Raw genomic sequence first — 20,994 nt, forward strand, 5'->3', positions numbered from 1 at the left:
ATTCAGTGTGTGTTATTGCACAACAACCCAACTTAACATGGAAGATGTGTTGCATCATGTCTGTTTATGCTGTTATACTGTATGTGTTTAAGGTTCAAATCATATGGGGTTTGTCTTTCTGCTGTTTTATATTCAACGTTTGTGTGCATGCATATGTGAGGAGAACACGTCTGTCTTGTTGTTTATTCACTGTGTGTGTGTGTGTGTGTGTGTTTCAGTGGGGATCACAAGCCCTTCCTCTCGGTGTTGTCGGTGTTGTCTCTGGTTCTGATCTTCCTCCTGGTTCAGCGTCACTGTTCGCTGGTGTCTAAGATCGCACTGGCGCTCGGAATGCTGGGAGTTTACAGCTATCGTGCCGCTGTCGGAAACGTCCTGTTCCCATGGCAACACAGCAGCCGCACCGTCTCCAAGTAAGTTTGATGATATTTAAATATCGTATTGACATATTCCTTGAATGTCAGATGGTGAATAAATTAGCTCCCCTCATTATCGTTTGTTGTCTGAAGTTTCTTCCCTAACTTTGTCCATGAGTTTAGAAACGTTGAGAGTTTTTAACATCAGAGCTCGACTCTAGAGAGTGAAGGTTGGTTTAGGAATGATTAAACCCGTTATTAACAGAAATCACACACACACACACACACACACACACACACACTGGATAAACCACATCAGCATGAGTCAGACTGATGCTGTTTACTTTTCTGGAACTTTACTTTTAAAACAAAAATCTCACTGTCTGACAAATATATATTAATGGATGAATAATATAATATAATGGATCATATAATATATATGATTCGGGATGAATAAAGAATCACAAATGTTTGGTTTCAAACCGAGATCATGATTCTCCCACGATTATGAACTGACTAAATAACAAAATAACATGTTTTACATTTTACAAGAGGTTCTGACAAATTGTTAATTGCTGCAGTTTAATGAATCTGAATGAATTATTTTTAAGAAAATGGTTTGAGTGAATGATTCAATGACGCACTTATAAGTACTTCATTGTTTCATTACTGGATGAATCAGTGTTTTTGAACGAATCTCTTGAGTGAATGATTCAATGACGAATTCATTTCTCAGTCATGTGTCGCCACCTACTGGTGTAACGATGTAATCGATACAGTCGTTATTTGAAGCGCTGTGTCACTTTAAAAAGGTGATTTTGCTCAGTGATTTCATCCTATATGTACACTTTTATCCCAGTTCTTCTGTTGTAATATAGAAATAATGACACTGTGTGATTGAAAGACCACAGTGAAAGCGGTTGAAGTGGTTTCATACTTATATGCATGACGACGGCTCTCTCACAGATCTGGGGCCGGTTTCACAAAGATAGACTTTGACTGTGGCTTAGATATAGTAGATAGTCAGACTTCAGATAGACATCTAAATCAGACCGTTGCACAAAGCACTTAAGACTCTGACTATCTTAAGTAGGACTACACTGCAATGCATTCTGGGTAAAATAAGACATTTTTTAAAACAAAAAACATGGCGGATCGAGTAAGCGCATTCAACCGCTCAGTGCAGTTTACCCCAGCGGACAATATGTGTTTGTTGGAGGAGTATAAAGTTACAAGGACATTTTACTTGGGGAATTTAGCGGAGAATGTAGTAACAAGAAGAAATGTTTAAATTATGAGCCATTTTCCCTTTTCTTTTGGCTGTTTGTGATGTAAGTGATTGTTACTGCTGGTTGCCAAGGTAACATAGAGTCTTAGACCTAAGTTAGCCTGGGGGTGAGAGGTATCTAATGTTTTTGGTCTAAATTAAGTCAGTCTTTATTTTTGTGAAACAGTCTAACTTGCATTAGACTAGTCTATGAGCGAACTTTAGACTTGTCTAACACTATAGACCGGTCTAAAATAGCTTTGTGAAACCGGCCCCTGAACAATCGCTGTGATTTTGTCAAAGGTATAATAGACCCAAGTGAATCGTTGTCATTTAGGAATGAGTTATATGAGAATGCTCATTATATACTGTATGTTTACACACAGTACATATACATATTTATACTCGTATGCATCTGTGTACTTGTGTAGAGTGTCTCTGGCCTAAGAGAGCCCCAGTTAAGATCTTCACACACACTCATAAAAGTAAAAGTAAAAAGAGTTTTCTAAGGAACACACACACAGTTTCACACACACAGACTCCTGTGACAAAATATCGCCGCTCGCCTCTTCCCCTTGACATTTACTCCCACCTAATTAAATCTTTGACCTCCTGGCCTCGGTGCAGCGCCACAGGCTGTGTCCCATTACACACTCTCCATGTGACAGAGAGAACGAGAGCGAGAGGTAATTGGCACTGCCACCCTGTGCCACCGGACTCACTCTCACACTCATTAATCACTGCGGGACATTGTTTATGTTGCCCTGGCAACCTCTGGCTCGCCTGTTAAGTAGACGTCCGCTGACTTCAACCCCATCGCTTCGACTCGCGCTCCCCTCGCTTTCTGCCTCTCCATTACACGCTTTCTGCCGTTGCCCTTAATGAGCGTTGATTTTAGTGCATTTAAAAGGGTAGTTCACCTAAAAATGGAACAATTTATTTTACTCTCATGCCATTTCAAATCTTCCTCCATGGAAAATGGAGAGAAATTTTGAAGAATTGTTCTGTTTGATTTTCTTTCCAGCCACATAAAATATTAAAAATTAAGTTCCCATTTACTTTTAATTTACTTGTAAAATACTGAATATAGAGAATGAGGTAAAAGAGCAAAAGCATCGTCTTAGTTTGCTCTAGAACATTTGTTAAATCATCCTGAGAAATACATTATTTGCCATATTTAAGATAAAGAAGCTCCATTTATGGTACCATTATTGTCAGGCTATATATATATATATATATATATGACATGTTGTGTGATATATCTGCGCCCAAGTAGCAGTGCTTCGCCTGTGCTTCACCCCAATATAGTCCCAAGTCAATATCAGCCTAGGAAATCGCCTAGTCTTAATCTGCATTACTATTTGTACTCATTGTGAATACACAGGCCACAAGAAGTAATTCGTTTTTTTTTTTTTTTTATCACTTTTACTCATGACATGCTAGCTGGCAACAAAGGATTCCATTCATTATGCTAAGCTAAGATAGCGGTGGCGCTTCCAAACTAAAACAATGCATGCACTGAGACAAAAATGCGTATTCCCACATATCTAAATGTAGGAAAGACAGTGAATAAGCCCTATTTCAAAAAACGGTGGAGTGTTCCTTTAAAAGCAAAACATTTGTCGTATCATCCTTGGAACGTTTAAGGGTAAAAAGGGTAATGTTTAAGCCGTGGGGGAGAAAATCAGCGAGTCACGCATTGAATCAATGCCATTGGTCTCTATTAAGTGAAGCATCAGATTCAGCGTTGCCCATGCAACGCATTGCTGGTCAGCTGAGTCTTCAAAAGTGGAGCTCAAAGTTAAAATTAATTAACACCTTGGTTCATTACATCTATCTTTTAATGAATCAGCATTTTTGAACGTGTTCGTTGAATTAATGGTTTAATGACTCACTCAAAGGTAGTCTGTGTGTGCTGAGTGACAGCCTTTCAATGCACAGAGACAACACGCTAATCAAAAACTGCCATTGCATTTTACCACGCAGCATTGGTCAATCTATCAATTAGAGTAACAAAATTTGAAAAAATATTTTAAGCAATCAGGAATCACTCATGCTAACACATACCAGACAACATCATCCAGATTACTGTCTGTTTAAAAAAATGAAAAAAACATAGCATTGGGGATTTGTTGCTTTTTTCTCTGCTGTTACACCTCTAATATATATTAGTGATGCACCGATGTATCGACCAATAATCAGTATCGACCGATAAAAGGAATTTTTTCACTATCTGTGGAATTAATCGGTATGTTTGAATAAATTTGCCATGAAGTAAAGTGCTTTTAAAAACATTATTTGCCACAAAAAATGTGGTACATTGTACAATTTAAACATTCAAGTACATAGAAGCTGTACTTGCATTAATAGAACAATACTAATATAAAAATACTATGGTGGCCACAGAGTGAAGTGACTTTAGTGATAAATGTCCCTTGACTAAGATGCACAATCATGCATGACCCAAAAAATATTACAGACTTTAAGTGACAGCTGATTGTTCTAATGGAGTTATTCTTCTATGTGTGAATGTGGGTGTTAGTTAGCCATTAACACAGTTAACCCTCTGGGGTCTAAGGTGTTTTTGGGGCCCTTGGGATGTTTTGACATGCCCTGACATTTGTGCTTTTTTCAGTTATTTATAAACATGATAATGTCAAAGGTGTAAATTCACTCTATATAGCACAAACAGGGCTACCATAATATGTAAGCATCATGTATGTAGATGTTTGTATTTTTAAGAGAATAATGTTTATGCGTGGTTATTGAAAAAAATAAAAATGAAAGTTGCTGAAATAAGACCACAAAACTCATACTAAATATGTGTCCACAAGACTTTTGACTAATGGATGTTGTTGCTTCGAGTTCTGGCTTCAAAATTATGTGAAAATAATCTTGCTTTATCGTTCACGTAAAACAATACATTGATTTAAATTGTGCAAGACACAATTTAAATTTGCTTGGAAAGCCAATATGCGAGGGGGGTGTGAATGAGGAGTGGTTTACACCTGAGAATACAATGTCCCACCCACTCTGCATAATGAGCCATTCATTCAGGTGTGACACTGACTGAGCCACAATGCAAGGACAAAAGATATATTAGAAGAAGACTTATATTGACCATTTAAGATTTTGCTTACATCTATATTGTAAATATCTTTTGCTATTTTATTAAAAAGGTTACAATTACTACAATAATTACAATTTCAACAATATTTCAAGTGTACTCTTTCTTTGTAAAAAAAATGATTATAGGCCTACATTTTATTATGTATTCATTAGTTTGAATATAGCCAACATTGGAACAGCTAACATCTTAGTTGATGACTTTATTTTTGACAAAAATAGTATTTTATATATATATACGTTGTTTTTATGAAATATTAGGGCACATAAATGTTAATTTGCAGTTTAATACGTTGCTTATACAAATAGCCTACATTTTATTTCAACATATTTCAGTCGATTTTTACTCATCTCAGTATAGCAATACACAGTTTGCTAAAACATCATCATTCATTCACACACAGAAACGCGAGTGTGCGAGCTGTGGTAAACAGCGCATCTCTGCCGTTCATTCATTCACACAGAAACGCGATTCACTTAAGAAGGAAAAAAAAACTTACTACAGTATTCCTCAGCTCAGTCGGATCCTTGCTCCTCGAAATACCAGCAATTCTGAGGTAAATTTTCAATTATTATTATTCCTCACAGCGCTGTGACAAGTAGGCTACAATGATCTGATTAAACTGTTTCTCGAGCTGATATGGGGGCATTCACAGGTTTGCGTGGATTGCCTCAGTCATTTGCGTTTGAATAGCGCGCGCTCTCCGTGGGCGGAGTCACATTAAAAATAATTAGATGAGATGAGAACGACTGACATCTCGCTCTTTTCTTACAGATTACATGAACTGAGAATATTTGTTTTTATATAAATTACTTCATTTAAAAGAAGAGAATTCAAGCTTCATGCCTGTGTGTCTGTATGCCTGATTGACTGAGTATTCGCTGAGTTTAGTGTTCATTTTCGGACGCGTTTCAGAATGGACTACACTGACAGAGAGAAGGCAGAACTCGCTTCGTGTTTATTTTTCTTTATTTGGCAAAAAGCAAAACACTTTGTTTTTATTGTGAGTATACACAAAAATAATACACATTTAACAGAATCGATTGATGTATAACACAAGCATATAAGATAAAAATTTATATATTTTTTTATTTTTACTTTTGCACTGATAAGGAAAAAAAACGAGCCTATCGCGCCGGCGCGATAGCCGACCTCAGGGGGTTAATACCTTTCTGAATAGATATGTAAATCACAGAAATGTCTCAAGCTGCTTTTAGAGGTGTAAACAACCTCGAGTCTGTTTTGCATATAATTATGTTAGAGGACCCAAACAGAATTATTGCATGCATGAAACAAGCTACTAAACAACTCAGCGTGTGATATTTAGTCCGTTCGAAATGTCTTTCTTCATGTAAACAAGAATTATTAATAGCTTTTTTGGTTTCATAAGCATATTTTTAGCATGCACACAAGGTAATTATGATGCAGCCTTTTAGACAATACTAAGACACAGACACTCTTTCACAGAATCCCAGAATGCATTGCAACAAGGTCAGTGAAAAAAAAACTGTAAAACTGAGCAAGTCGAGAATTTTAATTTTAAGCTTGTTGTTCGGTTTTGGTTATCTCTTTATTCCGCCTTTGATTAAAAAATACAAACGAGTCCAAAGTGCTGTCGACTGTCGTTGAGAGAAAACCACAAGCACACAAAAGACAGAGTGAAGAGATGTCAAGCAAGATGCTTTTTTAATCAGAGTTTATGCTCAAAGCTGTTTACGGGGGATGATTGTTGTCAGAGAAAGCGGAGCGGAAAAGAAATAAACAAGAATTTTGGCAGAGACACAAATTTTGGAGTGTTTGAACGGAGATCGGGAGCGTCTGAGTTCAGTAGTGACAGAATGAGATATCAGGACACGGATCTGTTGAGGCGTAGTGCACATCATAAACTGAATAACATAGAGTCTCCAGTCAGGCAACTTCAACAAAGTCTGTGTTTGCCATCAGAGAGGAAAACATGAACACACTTCTCAAGGGACAGAGGGGATATTGTGAGCTGGTACATGTCTTTTAAAAAGCATTAAAGCTTAATGCTTCTTCTTTCTGAAAGCAAGAGAAGCCAGCTAAAGCGTAGCCAGTTCACGCAATAAATAATTAAGAAAAACTAAATACATTTTCTTCATGCAATGCAGATATACTCACTTCAAACTAAAGAAATAAAAGCATGATAAACTATATTTAAAAAAATAGTGATTTTTACACACTATTATATTTTAAAGGACACATTGTGTTTTGTCTGTATCTTTGTCTGTTGATGAAAAGATGCGTTTTCAGCCATGTCTTGAAAATGGCTAAAGACTCAGGTTGAGTTCGGCAGGTCATTCGTCCAGCAGAGAACAGTCCAGGTAAAGGTCTGTGAAAGTGATTTTGTTCCTGTTTTGGATCAGATCCTAGTGTTGTTGACATGTTGATGGAGAAGAGAAGCGGTCCCAGCACTGAGCCCTGAGGCACTCCAGTAGATAGATGATAGCAGTGATAGGAAAAAACATGTTTCTGAAAGACAGATCCTAGTGTTGACATGTAGATGGAGAAGAGAAGCGGTCCCAGCACTGAGCCCTGAGGCACTCCAGTCCACTCCAGTTTTTTTCATCTGAGAAATCTGGTTAAGATGAGATCATGTCTGACGTATAAGAGCCTTGAAATTGCAATCCATGCTCTTATATCATCAAGACTTGATTATTGTAATTCTTTATTTAAGGGTATTAGTCAAGCATCTGTTCTACGGCTGCAAAAGGTTCAAAACGCTGAAGTGAGATTATTAATATGAATTTATGATTAATTAATATGATTAAAATGAATATTAAAAAACATGAACACATCACTCCGTCCTTGGTCTCTTTACATTGGCTCCCTGTACAATATAGGATTGATTTTAAACTTCTTTTACTGGTGTATAGATCTCTTCATGGCCTTGCACCGACTTATTTATCAGATCTTTAAATGGAGTATCAGACAGGAAGAACTTTGAGATCAGCAACTCAAAATTTGCTGAAAAATCCAAGGACCAAGTTAAGCCAGAAAGGGGATCGTGCATTTGGGGTAGTAGCGCCAAGACTTTGGAATAGCTTACCATTACATGTTAGGGACGCTGACTCGGTACATGTCTTTAAAGTACAACCTAAGACACATTTGTTTGCCATGGCCTTTTGATGATCATTTTTTTGTCTTTTTATTCTATTACTATGGTACTATCTTACTGAGATGATGTAAAGCACATTGATCTACATGTATCGTTTTAATAGTGCTATACAAATAAAAGTGACATTGACATTGACAGTAGCTAGATGATAACAGTGATGGGATAAACCGTGTTTCTGAATGACAGACACTAGTGATGACATGTAGATGGAGAAGAGAAGCGGTCCCAGCACTGAGCCCTGAGGCACTCCAGTAGATAGACGATAACAGTGATGGGAAAAAATGTGTTTCTGAATGTATTTATGAATCCAGTAGCTAGATGTTGCGACTTAAGGTAGTTGCCGAATGTCTGCGCCAGTCTGCAGATTTTGAGTTGACAGAATTCACAGAAAATCACGTAGTGTATGATGGGCACGGATTTAGTTAAATTCAGACTTTGATTCCATCCAGTCAGAGGACATCAAAACATGTTTGATATTTTGAGCCGTTTTTAGAACATATATAGTGTATGATGCATCGCTAATAAATGCTGTACATAATACAGTCATAATACGCTGACCAGACAATGGAAATCAAGGGTGCGAAGTCACAAAGATCAAGAAAAAAATAACGTTGTACGAGACGACATACAAGATCGGGTAAATGTGTTAGAAAACACAGAGTCTGCCATATGTTTAGTAATTGTTTGCAGCAGTTTCAGTATTCACACAGTGGGGTTAATGCAGCTCACTCCCAGGTCGAAAAATACGGAAATCCTTATAAATACGGAAAAATAACTGAAGAATGCGTCACTTTTCTGTTTAGTGTATTGTAGTGTAGGCTAGTGATCCTCACTCCTGTAGTGTGTGATGCCCAGATTTTCTCTTTTACAAAGTTGGCAAGTGTATGATGAAATATAAAATTTGGATTTCATACAATAATTTCTTATTCAAACAAAATCCCGTCATCCAGCCATCTCCTCCATTCCTCTTTCATCCTCATCAACAAAAATGTAGTTTAGGCGGACAGATCAATACAGTACAATGAACATTAAAAAAAATGTAGGATGGAAAATAACATTATCTCTTCTGTTCACCAAATGCTTTTTAATCTTCACTATAATTGCTTCAATGCAAATGAACAAGCGCGCCGTTATTTGTTGTGTAGTGACGTGTGTGTTCAAGTAAGCCAGATATGAGCAGATTCTGCGCAATACGCTGTATTTAATATATCATGATGACTCACGAGTATTTGCGCAAAATCAGATTTGGCTTGCACAATATAATATAAGTATAATACGTAACATGCCAAATTGGCTCGTGATTTGACAGCGTTTCCCGCCACAGTTGATTTTTACTCGCATTTGGCGGGTTGGCGGGTGTTAATTTCAGTGTGTATTCCAGTCTATAGACACCTCACCCCTCCCTCCACAACGCCCTGAAGGCCTACTGAGAGAGTTAACAGGAGGATCTGGTGGTTAACTGTGTCAAACGCAGCTGACTGATCCAACAATATGAGTACTGAGGATTCAGAAGCTGCTTTTGCCAGACAGACCGAGAGCAGGGCAGGCTCAGTTTAGTGACGCTTTTGAAACCAGACTGCTTGTTCTGTGTAAGAAAGGGACATATATAGTCAAACAGTTTTTTATTCTGACACCTTCAACATTTCTCACTTTCTCACAGTTTATTCGCTATAGTTTAGAAAATGGTGATAAAATATGAGCAGAACTCAGTTGATATTTGACTGGTTTTGTCCGTCCTTCTGTTAGACTGTCTCACACATGAATTATGTTGAATATCTGTCAGCTGTTAAATTTAACTACACAATTAGATAATACCAGTTTAGCTCAACCAATCACCAAGCAATGCTTCATTGTGTTCAGTCTGTGTGTAAAAAGAGCATTAGCAATTAAAGAAAACACACTTCAGCAAAACATGATCAGCTCAAACTGTCCGAATCATTTTTGGTCCCAAATGTCACTGGTCGTCACTGAATGAAGAATTTTTGTGTATAATATGTCACAGTTTACTTTATTTTGCTCTCCTCACTTACACTAATGATCTATAGTGTCCTGCACACACTAGAAGAAATAAAACTCACAAATTATATCTGGTGTCTGAATAATTTTTGGTTTGACTTTATAATGTAGCCCCTGTAGTCCTGACATGTTTGTTTGGTTTATCAGTGATAAACATGATTTTTTTCTGCTAGGTTATTAAGGTCCCATTCGTAGGGTGTTCACATATGACACTGTAATGCCCTGCACCCTTAAAAGTACTCACTTCAAGTGTTCTGCCCTCCACAGTGAGCACATAGTCCTCGACGCTCACTTTCAAGTGGAATTTGCCCTGTTTTCCCTGAGCTTTGTAGATCCCGACACATCTGAAGAGAGTAATTAAAAGCACACCTGTGTCAGGAGGAGGCCATAAAAAGCCCGCATATTTTTATCCTGATTAATCTACGCGCGCGCGTGTGTGTGTGTGTGTGTTTTGATCTGACACCTCGTTTGAGAGTGTTTATGCATGCGGATCCCACATAGAGATGGAAATTAATTCTGTGCACACACTCACATATTTCTCTTCTAATGCGCTCTGAGTTAAACCTGTGTAAAAAAACAGCATCAAACAACACGTGTGGCGTGTAATTAGTCTCGCACGGTTTGTGCTGTGAACACAGGAGTGTTGTCTCGCATCATGAGGCTTGTTGAGGAGAGGCTCGCTGGTTGTGAGCGATCAGACGTGATATTTTTGCCTGGCAGACTAGAAATATCCCATATCGAGGATTTCATAGCTATTTCTGCCACCTAGCAACACCCTATCAACCATAGCAACCCTGGCACGACTTTTGCACAGGTTTATGTTGATCATAATAACCATTTGTATTTATTTATTTATTCTTTATTTACATATTTGTGTTCATTTATTTATTTAATTTTTATTTAGTATTCATTTATTTTTATTAATATTTATTTATTTATAATTATTTGTTTATATACAGTACCAGTCAAAAGTTTGGAAACGTTACTATTTTTAATGTTTTTGAAAGAAGTCTCTTATGCTCATCAAGCCTAGAGTTAAAAACAAAAAAACAAAACAAAAAAAACAGTATATTATGAAATATTATTACAATTTAAAATAATGGTTCTCTTTTTTAATATACTTGAAAATGTAATTTATTTTTGTGATGCAAAGCTGAATTTTCATCAGCAAGTACTCAGTCTTTGGTGTCTTATGATCCTTCAGAAATCATTCTAATATGCTGATTTATTATCAATGTTGGAAACAGTTGTGCTGCTTAATATTTTTTTTATAACCTGAGACACTTTTTTCAGGATTATTTGGTGAATAAAAAGTTAAAAAGAACTGTATTTATTTAGAATAGAAATCTTTTGTAACAATATACACTACCGTTCAAAAGTTTGGGAACAATAACTATTTTTTTTAAAGAAATTAGTACTTTAATTCAACAAGGATGCGTTAAACTGATAAAAGGTGATGGTAACGATTTATATTGTTAGAAATGTTTTTATTTTGAATAAATGCTGTTTTTATGAATAAATGCTGTTAACGTTTTACTCATCAATGAATCCTGAAAAAAGTATTCCAAAAAAATATATTAAACAGCACAACTGTTCCCATCATTGATAATAACTGAGTATCAAATCATCATATTAGAATGATTTCTGAAGGATCATAAGACACCAAAGACTGGAGTACTTACTGATGAAAATTCAGCTTTGCATCACAAAAATAAATTACATTTTAAAATATATTAAAAAAGAGAACCATTATTTTAAATTGTAATAATATTTCATAATATTACTGTTTTTTTGTTTGTTTGTTTTTTACTGCAGGATTGATGAGCATAAGAGACTTCTTTCAAAAACATTAAAAATAGTAATGTTTCCAAACTTTTGAATTGTACTGTATATGAATTTATGTATGTCAATAATTTATTTATTATTATTATTTAGTATTTTTTGTTAATTATTTACTTTATATTTGTATATTAATTAATTTATTAATTTATTTGTTTATTTATTTAACTTTCATCACTTTCTTTCATTTTTTTCTTTTATTAATTGTTAGTTTGTTCATTTGACCTTTCATAGTTGGTTTGCTCATTCATTCGTTCATTCACATTCTTGCAGTTTTTCAGTCATGTTTTATACTTTATTTTTTATTATTCATTTATTTATTTTAAATGATGTATTTAATTATAATTATTTTGTATATGTATGTATATATATATATATATATATATATATATATATATATATAATTTATTTTTTATAAATTTTTATTTACTTTTTATGTGTATATTTATCTTTTTTTAATTTCATTTACTTTCATCACTTTCTTTCTTTTATTTATTTGTTTTCCTCTATTAATTTTGTTAGTTTGTTCAGTTGACCTTTCTTTCTTTCTTGCTTGTTTGTTCATTCATTCATTCACTCGTTTGTTCTTGCAGTTGTTCCGTCACGTATTTATTTTGTATTTATCAAAATTCAGATACTTAGCAACCATGCCAAGACTTCAGCTTGGGTTTATGTTTCTCACAATAACCTGTGTGACTCAAAGTGCTCTGCTCTAGGGTCAAAGGTCATGTTGTTCTCATAGTTTCCCTGACAGACAGCTGTGGGAACAGCAGATCAGCAACACTGGAGCTGAATAAAACAGAAAGACGGGAATGAATAAATGAATAGACTTCAGCATGTTTATTGAGTTGATGTGAGTTTGTGTGTGTGTGTGTGTGTGTGTGTGTGTGTGTGTGTGTGTGTGTGTGTGTGTGTGTGTGTGTGTGTGTGTGTGTGTGTGTGTGGTCTGTTGTCTGGAGTTTTTGAATCTGACGCGATATCTGGCAACCTCTCTTTCATGCACATCACACACACTGATGTTGTTGTTATGTTTGTGCATTTCACACACCTGCAGTGTCAAACTGAAGTGCATGCGGAGCAACGTCCCGTCAGACCGAGTGAATCGCTGGCAGAACTAATAAAAGATTAATGATAAACTAGTGTCCGCCTCAGATGCCGTGAATACACACCCTTCACACACACTGTCTGATGATCCTGCACACAACAATGACTAGCTCTCAGTCTGAGTGACTGGATTTGCAGTTTCCTGGAGTAAGGATGCAAGTGAGTGTGTGTGTGTGCAGTGTGTGGTGTGTGTGAGCGTGCGTGTGTGTGAAAGAGTGTGTGTGTGTGTGTGTGTGTGTGGGTGTGTTTGAGTGTGTGTGTGTGTGAGAGTGAGTATGAGTTTGTTCTTTCTTGTTCTTTCTTCCATTCATTCACTCACTCTTTCTTTCTTTCACTCTTTTGCTCGCTCTTTCTTTCCTTTATTCTTTCTTCCGTTTGTTCGTTCACTTTCTTTTTTTCTTCCTTCCTGTTAATTTAATTAATTAATTTGTTTGATATTTCTTTCATTATTGTTTATCCTTTTGTTCATTCTTTAATTTTTGTTCATTTTTGATTTTCTTTTAGTTTGTTAGTTCGTTCAGTCACTCATTATTGTAATATCATGAGTGTGAGTAAATGATGACAGAATTAAAAAAAAAAATTGTATGCATCACTAATTTTGAACCTTTATTAAAGGTGCTCATAGCGATGTCACACGTTTTTTAGGCCGAAACATTTTTTGTCAAACATCTCCTCACTACCCGCTCGCTGCCTGTCCCCTGAACACACTGTAACAAAACGCGGTCTCTCTAGACACCACAGGCTCCACAAACGGCAACAAAAACAAACTGGCCCAGCCTGGACCACGAAACATAACAACCAGCTAATAACTGGCAAAGAATGGTTTGGGGGCGGGGGGCGGGGGGTTAGTGCGTGCACATGAAGGGGGGGGGGGGTGGAGGAGAGAGAAGCATGAAGAGGGAAGTTAGCTAGAGGAGAGATGCCCTAGACAACGACTAACGTTAAAATTGTACATTCTTGAGTATTTTGATATGGCCGACACACGACCAAAGAGACGACGTTCCGATAATAAATAACAATTTATTATATATTATAAACAAATAACAAAGAATAGGGAAATGGAGAAGGAACGCGAAGTCCCGAATTTACATCGGAAAAGCATTCAAAAGGTGGCGAGAACTCATTCCGATCCGCTCTGTTTCTGCTGGACAGGAGCCGGTTTCACAAAGATAGACTTTGACTGTGGCTTAGATGTAGTAGATAGTCAGACTTCAGATAGATATCTAAATCAGAATGTTGCACAAAGCACTGAAGACTCTGACTATCTTAAGTAGGACTACACTGCAATGCATTCTGGGTAAAATAAGACACTTTTCAAAACAAAAAACATGGCGGATCGAGTAAGCGCATTCAACCGCTCAGTGCAGTTTACCCCAGCGGACAATATGTGTTTGTTGGAGGAGTATAAAGTTACAAGGACATTTTACTTGGGAAATTTAGCGGAGAATGTAGTAACAAGAAGAAATGTTTAAATTATGAGCCATTTTCCCTTTTCTTTCGGCTGTGTCAGAGCCATAGAGAGAGAGAGTTGCGACAACGGAAGTTCAAAATGCTTCGTTGTCACGTGATTCGCGTAGACCTCAGATAGTTCCAGGAAGTGCTTCGGAATCAACTAGCATGCTTTAAAACGCAAGTTTATTTGATTCAGATGTACTGATAATATACAATCTTATTCTTTAAACGTCTTACCTTTTAAAAGTGCATCACAAACGGTCTGTTCTACCGCGCTGCTGCTACTTCCGGGAACTATTGAGAGGCTCTACGAGCCACCATTGCTGTAAAAAAAGCGTTCCATTGTTGTCAATGGAGTTGTCGCAACTCTCTCTCTATATGGCTCTGGGCTGTGTGTAATGTAAGTGATTGTTACTGCTGGTTGCCAAGGTAACAGAGTCTTAGACCTAAGTTAGCCTGGGGGTGAGAGGTGTCTAATGTTTTTGGTCTAAATTAAGTCAGTCTTTATTTTTGTGAAACAGTCTAACTTGCATTAGACTAGTCTATGAGCGAACTTTAGACTTTCTAACACTATAGACCGGTCTAAAATAGCTTTGTGAAACCGGCCGGGGTGTGTAAATCCAGTTTGGTTTTTCTAAATGGTTCATGGCTGTTTCAGGAAGCACGGGAGGGGACGGGATGAGGAGGAGGGAGGGTCGAGCTAGCCTCCGTTTTGTTTGACAATACTTCGAACGTCAACAAGAAGTGACGTCACCCAGCATCGCTTAGAGCAGCTTTAATATGATGAATTTCACAAAGTTTGTTGAACTTAAAGCATTAATTCAGTAGGTAATAAAACACAACACTAGCTGGTCCTCATTCGTCTGCAGGTTAAAGCAAGTCTTGAGTCTGACGCTTTCAGGTTTGACGTTTTTCCTGCTTCGTCATTGATTCTCACGGCATAAACGACGTGCCGTTGCCAAGTTCTGGTTGTCATGGTAACGTGTGTTGGATTAAAGTGTTCAGTGCAGATGTAGTTTTCTCTCTGATGGAGCTTATTTACAGTGAAGAGGAGCAGAGACACAGTGGCAATAAAAATGATGAGATTTTCCTGCTTCTCCAGGGAAATTGCCGAAATCTCCCGCCTGTTTTTCTCTAATCACATTTAATGTGACTGATCCAGTGTACTGTGAGAGCCGGCGTCTCCAGCTACAAGATACTCGTGATTTAATATAGTTAAACTACATTCAGTCATGCTGCCCTTTAGAAAAACTACACCAGCAACTCACACAAAAGTGCATCGAAGCTGTTTAAGAGGACGAGATGCCGCATCAGATCGTCATAATTGGACTATATAATATCATTTAATACGATGCAGTATTTTTGGTTCAAGAACAATGGTTTTGAATGTATAAATCTAGGATGACAGCATTAAACTGAACTGATAGATGTACAAGAAAACTGAGATGATACATAAATATATTAAAATAAAAAATAACTTTTAGAAGAATCATTGAATTGGGTTATTTTAGGGCTGTGCAACGATAAGGGCTGTGTAAAAACGCGAAAGGCGAAGCTTGAATTTCCAGGTATGTCCCTCTTTGGCTAATGTATTTTCAAGATGTATTTTTATGATGGCGGATTATGATTGGTCAGATCACCTGTCAATCAAACTCCCTGCGAAGGGTCAAATGCCAAAATGCTTGTTTTGTTGAGTATCCTCGCAAGCACAGTTAAATGAGTTAAATTGTGTCTTAAATGTACATAAAGTATTGTGAAAAAATAATATTTGCAGATCTGTGTCATGTGCGTCAGGTCTTAAAGCGACAGTAGCTTATTAAACCCGCTGCTGTGATGTCTGTGATTAATGTTAAAGCTACACTGTGTAATTTTTTAAGTTGATTCTCAGCAAAAAAAAACTTTGTTCTTTCAAAATATGTGCTCATTAATGTGTAATTACTTCTACCAACCAATTAAGTATTCTCGTAAGCGTAGAATCTGCCTTTCAGAATACATACGAGCGAGTCACTCGAATGGCGCCAGCCATGTTGTGCCTCCATCTTGAAAATACATTAGACAAAGAGGGATATACCTGGAAATTCAAGCTTCGCCTTTCGCGTTTTTACACTCAGTGGCACCGTGACGAATGCGAGGGGGAGATTACTCGCGACTGCCGGCAGATTTGAAATAATACGGCCACTGTAGAGTTAAAATGCCCTCAGAATGGGAGGAGCTAGAAAGTAATATTCAGTTGGTAGTCATAAACAATTTCACCGCTAGATGGGAGAAAATCCTACACAGTGTAGCTTTAATCAAAGAACAAAAGACAGAGAAAATCACTCACTGCTCTTTCCTGAATAATGTTTGTAGCTTTAAGAAGGATTAATCTACATTTAATGTAAACTTTATGCAGTGAAGTCTGTGAAGTGTTGGATAACTTTATTAAATTTCTGTAGGCTATATATCCTACCTGTTAGAACTACCTCAAAATCCTAAAGCACTGTTTACAAGGTTATATCGGTCAAAAACAATGAAAACAATAACTTTTTGAGCATTTTGGCAGGGCAGTCAGGAGGAAAGTGATAGCTTGTAGGATAAGTGTGTGTAAAGCGTGGGTACCAAGCAACATCTCCAGGCATTCCCTTTAGAGCCAGACCAGAATTGTTATGTGCACCCCTGACCATATCAACGTTTCAACTTTGATTCATTCGTTCCCTCGTTTTGGTTAAGTAGTGGAAAGGATTTAACTAAACTAAAACGTTATTCCCTTCTCATAGGCAGCGTTAAATACTCCAGCTGATTTGAGTGAATCGCTTCTTTCCAGTGATTCATGTACATATAATAAGTAACTTCTGCTCTCCGCTGTGAAGCAACAAGCCTCGCTCTTATTGATTCTCTCAAGCTTTGACCGAGATAAAGACGAGGCTTCAAACAAAAGGCTGTTCTCTGTCAATATTGAGTCTTCTGTCTGTGGGTGAACGTGAGCGTCTTAGGCCTTGTCCACAATAATAAGTTTTTGTTTGAAAACAATAAAACGCGTCTTTTTCTCTCTGTTTTGTCCTTCCGTTTACACTGAGAAGGCGTTTTTATTCATGAAAAAAAGCTTTTTGAAAACGCTCTCCAAAGCAGATACATTTGAAATGCCATTTTCGAGTTGTAAAGTGTCAGAATGGAGGGATTTAAAAACGATGGCGTAAGTTTAGTCATGTGACGCATATTGTACCAATAGATGTTCATGTTTATACTAGTATTGTGCCTGTTATGTGCTATTCACTTTCACACAGTCGCTGAAATATGTTACTTTTCTCACTCTTCATATCACAGTCCTGCAAAGATGACAGAATTTACTCACATTTGCTGTCCTGCGGTAAAACATGAGAGAAGTTGCGTTTAGACCAAACATATAATAGTGAGTGAGTGACACCTGGACGATCAGTGAATGCTGAGATATTTTGCTAAATAAAATGATCCTGTCAGAAGAATTGCGCGATAACCTTATTATTTATTTTTCCACCTGTATCATCTCAGTGAGCTTTTGTGAGGTTTTTACGCATGTGCAGTAAAAGTGAATTTAGTGTTTTCAGGTGTTGTAGATTTTTCCCTAAACCTAACTAACTGGGTCGTCTCCAATCGTCGTTCTCTTCCTACTCTAAGTCTACCTGGGTCGTCTCCAATCGACGTTCCCTGGGTCGTCTCCAATTGACATTCCCTTCCTACTCTAAGTCTACCTGGGTCGTCTCCAATTGACGTTCCCTGGGTCGTCGTCTCCAATCGACGTTCCCTGGGTCGTCTCCAATCGATGTTCCCTGGGTTGTCCCCAATCGACGTTCCCTTCCTACTCTAAGTCTACCTGGGTCGTCTCCAATCGACGTTCCCTTCCTACTCTAAGTCTACCTGGGTCGTCTCCAATTGACGTTCCCTGGATCGTCGTCTCCAATCGACGTTCCCTGGGTCGTCGTCTCCAATCGACGTTCCCTGGGTCGTCTCCAATCGACGTTCGCTTCCTACTCTAAGTCTACCTGGGTCGTTTCCAATCGACGTTCCCTATATAGTATACCTGGGTCATCTCCAATTGACGTTCCCTGGGTCGTCGTCTCCAATCGACGTTCCCTTCCTACTCTAAGTCTACCTGGGTCGTCTCCAATCGACGTTCCCTGGGTCGTCTCCAATCGACGTTCGCTTCCTACTCTAAGTCTACCTGGGTCGTCTCCAATCGACGTTCCCTATATAGTCTACCTGGGTCGTCTCCAATTGACGTTCCCTGGGTCGTCATCTCCAATCGGCGTTCCCTGGGTCGTCTCCAATGGACGTTCCCTGGGTCGTCTCCAATGGACGTTCCCTGGGTCGTCTCCAATCGACGTTCCCTGGGTCGTCTCCAATCGGCGTTCGCTTCCTACTCTAAGTCTACCTGGGTCGTCTCCAATCGACGTTCCCTATATAGTCTACCTGGGTCGTCTCCAATTGACGTTCCCTGGGTCGTCATCTCCAATCGGCGTTCCCTGGGTCGTCTCCAATGGACGTTCCCTGGGTCGTCTCCAATCGACGTTCCCTTCCTACTCTGTCTACCTGGGTCGTCTCCAATCGACGTTCCCTTCCTACTCTGTCTACCTGGGTCGTCTCCAATCGACGTTCCCTGGGTCGTCTCCAGTCGACGTTCCCTATATAGTCTACCTATAGTCTACCTGGGTCGTCTCCAATCGACGTTCCCTGGGTTGTCTCCAATCGACGTTCCCTATATAGTCTACCTATAGTCTACCTGGGTCGTCTCCAGTCGACGTTCCCTATATAGTCTACCTGGGTCGTCTCCAATCGACGTTCCCTGGGTTGTCTCCAATCGACGTTCCCTATATAGTCTACCTATTGTCTACCTGGGTCGTCTCCAATCGACGTTCCCTGGGTTGTCTCCAATCGATGTTCCCTATATAGTCTACCTATAGTCTACCTGGGTCGTCTCCAATCGACGTTCCCTAACGTCTCCAATCAACATTTAATATATAGTCTACCTAACTAACTTGCTTCCCTAACTTCCTTTCTTCCTGCGCAGGAATAATCGACAAACAGACTTCAGCAAATGTCCTTCAAATGCTTTAATTACGGCCGGGAGATCTTCCCAAGCAGTTCTCAGGGAATCTCTCCCAAGAGGAAGCAAGGCCGGAGGATCTCAGACAAATTCCATTGAGAATCCCACCAGCTAACACGAATACAACAGTTTTTATAGAATAGGGAGGTATGGCAAAATTATATGAATTTGATTGGTTCTTCATATGCAAACCCTTCTGTTACTAGGTAAAGCAAACATTGTTTTATTGATTACTTCATTGTTAATCACAAGGTTCAAATTTAGTCATCTGTCTAGTTTCAATTCCCATATTTGTTATTTTTACACTCACACAACCAAATAAAAGGGGTATGGCAACACAACATACAACATTCAAAAACACAGGACAGAACGTTTTAGTACATTGTGTTTCAAAGTGTTATCATGTTAGGCCTAAAAAGAGGAATAAGGTTAGATGTAAGAAACATGGTTAGTTTAATATACAGTTTACTATTTTATCTATTAAAAATCCACCACACAGGCGTTTTCCAAAAGTTTCTCATCCGCACTGAAACATCTGAAAACGCTAGTGTGGACAGAGAGCGTTTTTTATTAAACGAAAACGCCGTTTTCAAACGTATCCGAATAAATGCAGACGTAGCCTAAGATGAGCCTCTAAACCAGAATCTCTCTCTTTCAGGGGAACCGTGGAGGCTCGATTCGTCTACGTCTTCGTCCTCGGCATCTTGTTCACGGGCGTGAAGGACCTGTTGCGCTCGCAGCTGATGTCGTCAGCGGGGGACAGTGGGCGGCTGAAGAGCAGGGGATTGTGGGAAGTGTACAGCGGCGTGGTGTTATTGGTGGCTCTGCTCTTCAGGGCTCATAACTTGCCCACGCTGGCCTGTTGTCTGCTCATCCAGACCATCATGGCCCAGTTCATCTGGAAGAAGATGCACTACGATGCTGCTCAGACCACCATCATGCACTTCTGGTTCGGGCAGGCGTTCTTCTACTTCCAGGTAATTAAGGAAAGGACTAATTTTTATTTATTCATTTTTTTTGCTAGTAATATGCATGATAATAATCAACTAGTTAATAGTGAGAACTAAACCCTGAACTAAAGCATTACCAAAAAAGTTATAGTAATGTTAGTTTTTTTTTTGTTTTTTTTTAGATGTTACTAAAATTACCAAAACTGAAATAAACATTATTTCAAAATTATTATATTCAAATAGGGAAACAAAATTGGGTTATTTTAAATTCCTTGGAAAAAATTCCTTAAAATATCTTGAATGTAACTCGACACCCTTGCCTCATTTAGTATGCGCGGTTCTATGAATATGCAAATGAGCCCCGCCTCCACTCACTCACTCAGCTCAGAGATCCACTGGTTGGCGATCACACGTTGATCTGATTGGTTACAAGGTAGTTTGTGACGTCAGAAACACCAGCGATTTCAAAGCGTGTTTTTGAGACTGTCTTTGGTTCACTGCAGTTTTAAGGAGGAAATACTCAGCAATGCTGTCGACTTATGAACTTACACATGCTTTGTCTTAAAGCATATTAAAAACAACACATAGACTTATAAACAACATTAAAAGCTGGATTTTCACCACAGGGGGACTTTAAGATTACTATTTTTATTGTATTTTTTTACCAAATCAACATAACATTGGTTAGCAA

The 20,994-nt window shown here is 38.2% G+C and overlaps 1 protein-coding gene across 2 annotated transcripts in view; it reads left to right on the plus strand.

Annotated features, from left to right (window-relative positions):
* Window positions 1-20,994, plus strand: part of pigg (phosphatidylinositol glycan anchor biosynthesis class G (EMM blood group)) — a 161,004-nt gene that overhangs the window by 117,931 nt on the left and 22,079 nt on the right. For both annotated transcript variants that reach the window (XM_081382307.1, XM_081382306.1), the window contains exons 10-11: window positions 219-410; window positions 20,012-20,330. In XM_081382307.1, the coding sequence (XP_081238433.1) occupies window positions 219-410; window positions 20,012-20,330 (511 nt within the window). The remainder of the gene's footprint in view (window positions 1-218; window positions 411-20,011; window positions 20,331-20,994) is intronic.

Source organism: Scardinius erythrophthalmus (genome assembly GCF_964197995.2).
Source record: "Scardinius erythrophthalmus genome assembly, chromosome: 13".
Lineage (NCBI taxonomy): Eukaryota > Metazoa > Chordata > Actinopteri > Cypriniformes > Leuciscidae > Scardinius > Scardinius erythrophthalmus.